Raw genomic sequence first — 11,991 nt, 5'->3', positions numbered from 1 at the left:
CTATTGCATGAAAATATCGTGGAACTAAACATATCGATGCTTCATCTAAATATTTTTGTTGTAGCACATTTCTATGGCCAGAAAATAATGTTGTAATTTGCCTATTTAAAGTAATGTAAAGCTCTTTTGAATCCGAGTGAACCGATTAGACAGGATCTCCACGCTAAAAGCACTTTGACAAACGTCTTGGGTCTGAAATTAACTCGATTGCCTAGTCTCAATGAAAACAAATGATTAATTATTTAATATTTAGCTCAACATTGAAATATAAAAATCACATCATGACAGAAGATTTACACATATTGCCACCTAAAAAAAAACATGACTCCCATGTAGTGTAGTTCAAGGTAAACCACTAACAGTAGTGCAGACACAGCGGTTAAAGGGTCTCTCCCTGGGGCAACACATGGCAATGTTGTTTACGACGTGACAGGAAATGGGCCACCAGAGGACAGGTCAGCATGGGAAATACAACTGAAATGTCACAGTGTTGGTACCACGCTAAGCGGCAGACCAGAGGTTTCTCTCTGTATTGGGATATTCAGGGCAATGTGACTGCTGTCTGTCACGCTGGGCAGAAGACTTCATCGTAAACGGTCTGGAAAGAAATCACATTTCGGCATCCAAACATCAGGATCGGTACATTTTCTTTGCTTCTCCAGGCCCAGGGATCAAAGCAGTGCAAGCTTCATTCGTGTAGCAGATCCCGGTAGAAACAGCAGTCTGAAACAGAAGCAAAACAAAAGTCTACGGTCAGGTCTGACGTGCAATTAGATATCTAATGTGATACATCATTTATTTTTTCTCTTTAATCTCCTGTGGTACAAAGTAAGAACATGATGGAGACAGTCGCTATTCTTCTTCAGTAATATACAGGAGAGCATGGAACACCCACATGAGGCTTTGTCTTTGTCACTCATGTATCAGATATCTTCAACTCAAATCTAGTGCTGCTCCTCCGATAGATATCTAGCAGGCTGGAGACCCTTAAGCCTTAGGGGGGATTTCCCCAAACTTCAGGCTGCTTTACTGCAATATATCAGACAAGCCTAATATTGGCTTCTACATAAAAGACCCTAACCCTTTCACACAACGAGACCTAAGGCTTAATTAACACAGGTATCTGATCAGTACTTGGTGTCAGCTGATATCCTAAGCCCACACATCAGGTAATCTAATAATAATAATATTGATCATTTAAAATCATATGGTTGTAAGCAAATAACCAGCATACATGACATAACAGTAAAAAGAACACCGACTAAAATACAACTGGTTGAACGACAAAAAGCAGAGCAGAATAGCTGGAAGGTTTGCACCCCCCCGCAATGCATAATGGGCACTCCCACCCATCCCCCTGCAGGGGGGCTTCAACGTAGACAGAAAAGTCATGTGACATACTGCTCTTGCTTTCTTCCCTTGCTCCCTCAGTCCTTCCCCTCCTACTCGCAAAGCCGGCAACCACGATGACTGCATCGTCACAAGAAACTGCTCCACATCTAACCTTAGTGACTCCACGCCATGTCTCTGACCACGTCAAACCTTCTCTGCATCCTCCAATCTGCTTATTGCTCCCTCAGAGCTCAACACTCAACAGCTCTCCTGACTCCCAAATGGTGGAATGAGCTCGCCAATGACATCAGGAGCGCAGAAAGTTTATACTTCTAATCCTAACTAAAACACACACCTCTAATAACCACACCTGGACTACGTAGTACTTTATTGACATTTATTAACAGCACTAAGTAGCTTGGCTTGTACTTTCTAGATTCTTGTAAATTGCGTTGGATAAAAGCGTGAGCTGAATGATAAATGTAATCTGCAAAAGTACCCAAGATGCATAAAAAGGTGATTTACTTTGACATTTCTTTTTTCCTAAACAGGGGAGATAGAAATGTATTAAAAAGCGAAAACAACAAATTCTATGAAGGTATGAGCACACGTACCTGTGAAGCCTCCTGGCAGAGGCTCATGTAGCTCACATGACCTGGTCCACCCTGACCTGCAGCTCAAAGGCGTCGGGCCGGTCTTGAGGGTTGACAGCAAGCATGTCCTGCAGCAGCTTCTTCACTCCTTCCGACATGCCGGACCTGTGCCTTAGTGGGATGTTCAGCACCATCTTTGGATTGTCTAGCAGCGCCTCGCCCACCGGCACTATGTCCACGCCTTGCCTCACGTAGGAACCCAACAGCTCCCGCTTAGACTCCGCATCAATGAAAGTGATTCTCTCCAACATGGCCCAAATGATGATGCCTAGGGCAAATATGTCGGCCTTGGCCGTGTAGTGGCCCTCCCACACCTCAGGAGCCATGTAGAAGTCTGAGCCGCACGCCGAGGACAACCAAAACTTGTTCACGTTAACATTCTTGCGCTTGTCGTCGCCTTCTTTGGGGTTTCCTAACCCAGCGCAGACTTTACTCAGGCCGAAGTCGGCCACCTTGAGAACCGGCGTGCCCGACTTCTCAGAGATGAGGATGTTGTCGGGTTTCAGGTCTCTGTGGACAATGTTGTTTTTGTGCAGAAAAGCCACAGCGCTGGTCATTTGGAGCATAAAGCTGTTGTTGGTTTTCTGGTCGGGGCGTCGAGACAGGATGAACTTGTTGAGGTCGCCACCCTCACAGAACTCCATGATGAACCAGAGGTAACATGGCTCCTCTGGGGGACCAAGGACTCGCTCACCTGAAAGGAAAGTCATTCCCACAGTGAGGCAAGGGCTGACACAGAGATTGGAAAATGGCTGATTGTGTGACACGGTTATTCAGCAGCATATACGGATCCCTGTAGGGCAAAAGTCCCAGAAGACAGGGCAAAAGCTACTAGTGATTTCCCTACAGCCAGTGAACAGAGCACGGACGGACCACTGGCAGGGTCACTGACCTGACGCACCTAAAATCCATCTCCGACCCAATCCTAGACCCCCTGCAGTTTGCCTATAGAGGTCTGTCGATGTGAACATTGCCCACCACTTCATTCACCAGCATTTAGATCCCATTTGGAAGCCCACAAACGTCCTGGTGTAGGACCCTGAGGGATCCGAATGCTGGTGAATGAAGAGGACACCATTTTCTTTAGAAATGAGTCTGCCTACAGGTGAGAGTTTGACCAACCGCTGAACTGCTGCAGGCTGAACAACTTGGATCTTAATGCTCCAAAGACAGTGGAGAGGTTTGTGGATTTCAGGAAGAAGGGTAATGTGGCTGCAATCTGCCAACCCTCCAGGACTTGTTCGCTTCTTGGGCCCTGAGAACGAATGTAGCCGACCCCTCTCACCCTGGACATAAACCGTTTGAGCCCCTTCCCTCATCAGGACCGAAACCTCTCGCCACACAAACCCAGAAGTGGGGCTCACAAAGAAGCCTGCGACCCACACAGACCGTCTCCCCCAGCCTGCAATCCAAGAAAAACGTTTGCACAATTTGTTCTCAACAAGTAAAGTAGGAGCAACATACTTGGCAATTCTGATTCAAGTACATGTGATTGGATAAAGTGCAATACATCGGAAGTGGGTACAACTGTACACAGCTGGACACTTCAGAGTGATAGTTGAGATAAATCATTTAGTCTTTAACATGGTAACCACAATATGATTCACATAGAAAGCTTCATAAGCTGCATTTACTGACAGCACAATACCTGCAATAGATGAGCACAGCGGAACCAACACAACACAAAGACCCGAAAGTCTAAAAAGGCCGATTGTCAAGGATGTGGATAAAACACCTTTGTGAATACAGCAAAGTCAGCAGACTCCATTTTAGTGAGCCTGGGACTCGGGAGCTCCTTCATTAAACAGACCCATCCCCCAGCGGGCTTGTGTCATGGCGACAAAAACAATACCGGTCCCTCGTTGGGAGAAGTTGCCCAAACTACACTGAACGATCTTGTCATTTAGCATTACGTTTGTAAACAGGAATCCTGTTGCTAACCAGCTACATTGGTTTCTGAAGTACTGCGGGTTGTCCTTTCATTCGGCATTAAATAGCGACCTACTCCGCTCAGGTCGCCTCACCTTTTAGCGAAGTCTCCACCAGGCGCAGGTACTGTTTGGACCGCTTGTTGCCGTGACTCATTTTCTGCGCCATGCCGTTCCTCTGCAGCACGCACTCCTCCAGCTGCACCACGTTCTGGTGCCGTTTCTCCAGGCTCGCCAGCGCCCAAAACTCCCGCAAGGCAAGCTCCACGTTCTCCGGCGCGTCGCATCGCAGTTTCTTCACGGCAACTTTCGCCCCGGACCGCCGCGCCAGCGCCTCGTACACCACGCCGTACGTCCCCCTTCCTACCTCCCGCAGCAGGCTGTAGCGGGGCGCCGTGACCCTGCGCTCCAGTTTGTCCTGCTGGAAATGGCCAATGTCCTCCTCCATGTCATGGCCGTCTTCCGTGTTGCCAGCGCTCAGGCTGCGGAGCACGTCGGACTCGTCGGCCTTGTCGCCGGTTTGTTGTTTGCGGTTGGCTCGAGCGCTCCTCGTGCGTCTCCGCCAGTTGTCAGCCCCGACTTTCTCCATACGTCCCCAGCAACACCTCACGTGTCAAATATCCAGGGACATGTCCAACTTCTCCATACGTCCCCACCGACACCTCACGGGTCAAACATTCAGGAACATGTCCACACGCTGTCCCTATCGGCGGGGTCCAATGAAGTGGTTCAGCAGTGAAAAGTAGGAGTGTTTAGCATTGGGACGAGGAGTCACGATGGCCACCGCGTAGCGAACAGTTTCCGGTCAAGACCTTCAAAATAAATCTTAATCTACGTCCAGGGGCGTTAAACTGGGTAGTGTATGCTTTTATTAATCTCGTGCGTTTGTGTTACATATAATGTCCCCTTAAATGTTAAAAACATTTAGTTCTGGGAATTACAAAGAGGGTGAGGCAGTAGCCTTGATTCTGGAAACCTGAAACAGTCCTTTTCCTGCATTGTATGCCATTTACTACTGTTTGTTTCAATCAATGTTCTTAATTGTTTTAAAACGTCTTTATCTTTATACCTTATGCTTTTGATGGTATTTATGCTTTTTTTGCCTTGTTATTGTACAAACGTATATGTACAAACATGCCTTGCCTAAAAGCGTCCTGTTTCCGTTTCCGTGTGCATACTAATCTCATATTCACCAGGAAAAGGGAACTTTCTACAGTTGTGTAACGTTTGTCTGTCAGTTAAACGATGAATGAATGATTAAAAAACTGTTCAATTATATTGAATGCAATGCTGTAACTACACAAGCTTTGACAGAAGGGTGTATTTGTCGTTTGGGATTCATTTGTGTTACTTTATTTACAATGACCCCCCCGTCAGTTTTCCACAGATGGTTTCTTCCCTACAACTCAGGTCCAGCATGACGCTACACGCGAGTCCCGCCCGAGTGGGCTCGTTCTGAAACACTGAGACGTTTGACGTTTTTCCGGTCAAGAGTATATGGTTCTGTTTTTGTGTATGTAATTAGTCGGCCATTCTTTATTGTTGTGCTTGAACTAATTAGGTATTATATCAAGTGCTCATTTGAAAAAGCCTAGATTTCCTTCAGTTAGGAAACATTTGAGGAATGTATGTATTGGCTTATTTCTGAGCAGTGAATGTGAAGCACATCAAAGCTGAAAACCAGGAAGTGTAAACCTCACAACAGTACTCAACACTGATTAATATCTTTTATTACAGGGCTTCAACGGCAAGAACAAAAATATCTGTTGACACATTTTATGAAATGGAGTAGATCAATTGACTTATTAGTAATCCACATACAATCTACAATTAACCGATATCTATTTAATTTAGTCTTACAGGAACTCATTTAAACTGGTTGTAAAGCCCTTATTTGTATTGAAGGCATGCACAGGTTGTAGTGCTCCGAAGTGTGCAGTGCATCAACATGGACGGGATGACTATATGTGAGGAGATAATATTTAAATGGAAAAATAAATGAATTGAATAATAAATTCCCTCCATATAAACATATCCTCATGTCTGTGTCTAGCACAGAAAGATGTGACTTGAGAGAGCATTATATTAAACACATCACCAAACAATACTATACTCAATTCACATTGAAAGCAGTAATCAAGCAATTTATTAATGCGCTTTTAAGTCAATGGGGAAAGAGGCAGATGAATAAAAGAGATCAAAATCAGTGTTCTGAAGGCAAACATGTCTTCCCCTTTAACTGAGCTACATTCCTCTGGATCAATGCAATTCAACATTGTCCCCAAAGCATGTGGATTGCAGGATGAAGAAGCAGAAACATTTCTGAAGTTGGGTCTGTAGTAACGTTTACTATGTGGCCCATTTATAATACATATTTACAAATGAATATATTTATACATGCATAAATAACGTTTATAATGAGTTATCTGCTTATAGCATTGCATGATTATAGTTATAAGGATTTGTATCCATGATGATTTCCAACAGCCACATTATACACTCACCGGCCACTTTATTAGGTACCCCATGCTAGTAACGGGTTGGACCCCCTTGTGCCTTCAGAACTGCCTCAATTCTTCGTGGCATAGATTCAACAAGGTGCTGGAAGCATTCCTCAGGGAGTTGGGTCCATATTGACATGATGGCATCCCACAGTTGCCGCAGATTTGTCGGCTGCACATCCATGATGCGAATCTCCCGTTCCACCACATCCCAAAGATGCTCTATTGGATTGAGATCTGGTGATTGTGGAGGCCATTTGAGTACAGCGAACTCATTGTCATGTTCAAGAAACCAGTCTGAGATGATTCCAGCTTTATGACATGGCGCTTTATCCTGCTGAAAGTAGCCATCAGAAGTTGGGTACATTGTGGTCATAAAGGGATGGACATGGTCAGCAACAATACTCAGGTTGGCTGTGGCGTTGCAACGATGCTCAATTGGTACCAAGGGGCCCAAAGAGTGCCAAGAAAATATTCCCCACACCATGACACCACCACCACCAGCCTGAACCATTGATACAAGGCAGGATGGATCCATGCTTTCATGTTGTAGACGCCAAATTCTGACCCTACCATCCGAATGTTGCAGCAGAAATCGAGACTCATCAGACCAGGCAACGTTTTTCCAATCTTCTATTGTCCAATTTCGATGAGCTTGTGCAAATTGTAGCCTCAGTTTCCTGTTCTTAGCTGAAAGGAGTGGCACCCGGTGTGGTCTTCTGCTGCTGTAGCCCATCTGCCTCAAAGTTGGACGTACTGTGCGTTCAGAGATGCTCTTATGCCCACCTTGGTTGTAACGGGTGGTTATTTGAGTCACTGTTGCCCTTCTATCAGCTCGAACCAGTCTGGCCATTCTCCTCTGACCTCTGGCATCAACAAGGCATTTCCGCCCACAGAACTGCCGCTCACTGGATGTTTTTTCTTTTTCGGACCATTCTCTGTAAACCCTAGAGATGGTTGTGCGTGAAAATCCCAGTAGATTAGCAGTTTCTGAAATACTCAGACCAGCCCTTCTGGCACCAACAATCATGCCACGTTCAAAGTCACTCAAATCACCTTTCTTCCCCATACTGATGCTCGGTTTGAACTGCAGGAGATTGTCTTGACAATGTCTACATGCCTAAATGCAATGAGTTGCCGCCATGTGATTGGCTGCTTAGAAATTAAGTGTTAAAGAGCAGTTGGACAGGTGTACCTAATAAAGTGGCCGGTGAGTGTAAAGCATGTTCTAATTGTTTATAAAGCCAGGGTATTTATAATGCCTCATAGACATCCTTGTATGCAAATGTAACTTGTAAAGTCCACCCAGTCAAACATTTTTGGAGCCTTACAGAAACAAGCAGATGAAAATCCTGTTATGACATAAATATCTGTGAACCCATTGGAACGTCACCCGTGTAATTGAGGCTCCACCCATCAGAACCTCACCCATGTAATTGAGGCTTCACCCATCCCTGTTGCCTGCACTCTCCAACGTTCTGGCCAAAAAAACGCTTTGAGAGCTATTATTTTGCAGTTTAGTTATTTTTTAATATTGTTTAATTGCTTAAGTTTATATAATATTAAGACACCTTTTTCTGTAGTCAATCAAGTTTAATCATTTGTCATTAAGTATGCATAGTAAGAACACCGAAATAAACGACAATTACCAAGTTTACTTAAAATTAATTACTTGAAAGTAAATCTTACTCCTGAAATATCAAGTAAAACTTCCTTAATAGTATTCAGTAAAATCTACATATTTCTGATGGTAACATTTGTGAAAATATTAGGTAAGTGTTACTTAGTTCAAATTTTATTACACAAAGTAAAATATACTATATTTTTTACATATACAACATCAAAATATTAAGTGGATTTTATTTTTGATATTTACTGTCATAAAATTATCAAGTACTTTTATCCTGTTTGATCACTTAGTTATATTACCTAATCTATGTAAATGTTGCTAATTCTCTATTGATAAATATTACCAAATACAATTAATAATCCACACCTAAATACAATTCCATTATTTATAAACCTTTGTCAGGTACCTTATGTAACACCTCATTTATACAACAGCCATGTAGAATTGTACATGAAACCGCAGTCACATGTCACATGACAAATTTGAAATGAAATCTCAGCAGCAGTAAATGCTGGCATCAATAAACAAAAAATGTTTACCTTTACTGAGTGATCATTATGCTCTAAAGAAAAAAAGGCATATCACTGGAAAATCAAAATGTTTTTGAACCCTGGAAGCATACAATTAAGGGCCCATCAGGTGACAAAACAGATAAGGGTTTGACCTGACAAAATATGCTGTACTGACATTAACATTCCAACTTGCAACATCCATTAACATTCGGTTAAAACATTAAAGCACCCCAAAACAGGTTGAGTAAAATATCAAATCCTCGGTTAAAACCTGGATTAAAAACAAAGGTTAGGACAAATACAATTTTTTACTTTACCTTGTGACCATGAATGACAGCAGTCGCCCAAGAAAGAAAACTACAACATCCAGTGACCCATGGAGGGTGAAAATAAACTTTAAGGCAACCAGCTGATTGGCTACAAAGGCTAAGGCTGCGTCTCATTTCTCTGTCTTACCCCTTCCCCTTCCCCTACCCCTTCGTCTGTGTCTTCCCCTTGCCCCTCGATACCGAGAGAAAGGGGGTAGGGGTGAGAACGTTCCTCTAAGAAATGAGACACCACTCGATAACTGGTTGCGTCATCATCCCTTGCCGCTAGCTGGCTGCTACGTCAACAGAGGCGACAAGTGTTGACATAAACGAAGATGCCGTCGTCTCAGGTCGTGATATCGATTGCCTGGGCTCTCTTTATCTTTGCACGCTTGGGTGCCATCAGTCAAAGACATAGAAGAAGACGATTGTTTCTCAGACGAATACGACTGCTTACGGATCAAGTCATGGTACGACGTTCAGCCATAAAAAAAACTTGATGCCGGCACTTTTGAGAAATTCCTACGTTGTTAACTGTTACCCCTCTGTTTCAAGTGTGGTCCTCCGCAAACTTCGTTTCAAGGGCTATGTAGCCCTACGCCTTGGCCCTAGCCCTTAATCAAAATGAGAATTGAGACACCACTTCCCCTCACATGAACGCGCAAAACCGAGGGGGAGGGGTAAGGGGAAGGGGTAAGACAGAAATGAGACGCAGCCTAAGACTGCACAGTGTACCTCCTGGAAATAGCTTTTAAGACAGCAACTTCAACGCATGTACTTTTGGAGACAGCATTATCCCATTCAGTTCCAGGAAAAGTTTTGAAACACCGCAAAGGTGTAGCGCAGAGCTGAGGGGTATGCAAGGTTCAGGGAATAAATCAGTCCCATAAGCAATGTGCAAGCTTTGGCTGTGCTGCTGCATCCGGTCAATACCTCCTTCCCTTCAAGAATGATGTAAACATCTACTGGTTCTTCTCCATCAGTACCATGGCCGACCAGGATCTTGACTGAGATTGTCCTCCTGCATAAAATTCACAAGAAAAAAAAAAAAAATAAGAGTAGGAATACCAGCCTCCTATAGACAATTACAATAAGTGTTGTAAAAAGTATGTAAAAGCTATGCCTGAGTAAAAGTTTTTTAAATTTGGTGGTAAAATACTACTTTGGTGCAGAAAAAAAAGTTATTAAAATCACCCATAGATGTTGCACTCAAGTAAAGGTCTTACGGTATTGGATATTGTACTGTGCATAGTACACAGAAATTTGAAGTTATACATTTATTTACATGTATGTGTTTGCTTGGTTACACTCTACTCAGGAAAAGTTCAAATGGGTTGCAGCAATACAGAAAGTCTTAGTTTATTCACTCTACAGTTATTTCATAAAAAAATGAAACTTCAGGTTCTTTTTTTCTTGCTTTACCAAAACATACTGAACTGTGACTTAAAGACTTCAGTGCTTGGGTTCGGTGAAAAGAGTAAGAGTCAATTCCAAACAATAATCTGTACACAATATACCATCATGTCAGAAAATACGAATACTTGTGCAAGGAGCAGTGGTTTGTTTTCAAAGAGCAAGGGCCATGTGTGGAAAGCAGAAGTATGTTACAGACAGTGAGAATTTGTGTTGTCTAGGACAGGGGCAGAATGTGTGTGAAACTGACACACCATAGATCGGTCTTCCTGCAAAAGATGTGAACAGGAACCCTTTAAAGCAAACATACCAGACTCAGTTTATCCAGGTGGGGCCTCAGCCTTGGCTTTCATCAGGGCAGTAAGCTTTGGTGAGAAATTGTGGCTATTCTCCGAAACTCGTCCGGGAACTGAAATGACAAGAATTAAGTATCACATTAGTTAATGGCAAAACAGTGAAAAATGAATTCGACAAGTTTTGAATACAGATCAGACTGAAAAGCACCAAGCAGCCACTTCTTAAAATGATCAACATTGAGAAAGGCAAACATTACATCTACCAACCCGTTAGTATTATCTGTTGCCTGATTAGACTATGTCTGAAATACAGCATGTTTAATATCTTGAAGGCAGTGAGGATTGTGCTTCCGACTTCTATGTGATGCAAAAGTTGTAAATGTGTTTGTACCATAGTCACAATCTTTAAACACACAATTAACTGTTAATCTGAATACAAGCATGGTAGTGACTGGACCTGACCAGAGTGTAGGGGTTTCAGTCTATAATGTTTTAAGAGATCTAAGCATTTTAACCCTCAGAAACAAGACTTAGGGAGTTTCGGTCAAAACAAGTCACTAGGCAGAGTTTCAATGCAACAAAACATAACCTTTATTCTTCATAAAGTGTGGGAGAGGAGAGTAGGAGAAACTGTAACTCAGATTTGCCTTCTTAGGTAGCTCCTTGCTTCCTCAAGCTTGTATCTGAAAGGGAGGCAGAAGAGCCGTAGGGTTAGCAAAGGGTTCTTCAGACTACTCAGAGGCTACTCACATCCTCCTCTAGGGCTCTGTCCTCCAGAGTGTTGGTGAGTCCAAACTGCTCCGATGTTTGGGTCACGTATCGGTCACGTATCGCGCACTCTGTGTCTGCTCCCCTCCTCTGCTCACCCCCACTGTGGCTGCTTAGCTCTCTTTTATGCAGCTGCTAATTGGCCCAACCGTCTGCAGCTGAGACTCCCTGTCAGAGGGGGGAAATTGTGTACACCTGTTGTGGAGCTATCCTTGGTCCGGAACCTCTCTGAGTAGCTGTTACCTTTTGTCTTCCTCTGATGGTGCTCTCCGTGGCGCTGCAGGTGCATGTGTTGTGTTGTGAGGGGCCATGTTTCCTTCTGGCTGCCACAGCGTTTAAATGTCTCAAAGCTGCACTTTTTGCATGACCATCCTAACATACCGTTTCTGATGACACCAGCGCTGAAACTCTATCTGTTCTCTTCCCTAGACCTCAACTGTATTGGCTCCCAAGAGTAGGGTCACACTGTATATGAACAGAAAAAATGATAGATCTCAAAATATGGTCAAAAAAACTTTTTTTTAAAGGGTGACAGTAACACAAATGATATGACAAAAGCTGAGGTGATGGAAATACATGTGAACTAAAGGAGTGATTAAAGTTTGAAGTTAAAAGTCTAAAACAATATAGCGATTTCAATACTTTAAAGT

The 11,991-nt window shown here is 43.3% G+C and overlaps 1 protein-coding gene and 1 long non-coding RNA gene across 2 annotated transcripts; both read right to left on the bottom strand.

The window, feature by feature from the left end:
- LOC119193889 (serine/threonine-protein kinase 35-like) lies at positions 1–4,903 on the bottom strand. Its single transcript, XM_037447789.2, has 3 exons — positions 4,010–4,903; positions 1,947–2,679; positions 1–723 (listed from the first exon to the last, which is right to left on the bottom strand). Exons 1-2 carry the CDS (start codon positions 4,500–4,502, stop codon positions 1,979–1,981), a joined length of 1,194 nt encoding a protein of 397 aa, XP_037303686.2. The 5' UTR covers positions 4,503–4,903; the 3' UTR covers positions 1–723; positions 1,947–1,978.
- Positions 4,904–10,591: 5,688 nt separating this feature from the next.
- Positions 10,592–11,403, bottom strand: LOC119229405 (uncharacterized). Its single transcript, XR_009956841.1, has 3 exons — positions 11,324–11,403; positions 11,163–11,256; positions 10,592–10,686 (listed from the first exon to the last, which is right to left on the bottom strand). It is a non-coding gene; the product is annotated as an uncharacterized LOC119229405 (long non-coding RNA).
- Between the last annotated feature and the right edge of the window lie 588 nt (positions 11,404–11,991).

The sequence above is a fragment of the Pungitius pungitius genome, chromosome 8 (genome assembly GCF_949316345.1).
Source record: "Pungitius pungitius chromosome 8, fPunPun2.1, whole genome shotgun sequence".
Taxonomy (NCBI): Eukaryota; Metazoa; Chordata; class Actinopteri; order Perciformes; family Gasterosteidae; genus Pungitius; species Pungitius pungitius.
Note: the sequence above shows the minus strand (reverse complement) of the source record. Positions and strands in the feature narration are given on the sequence as shown.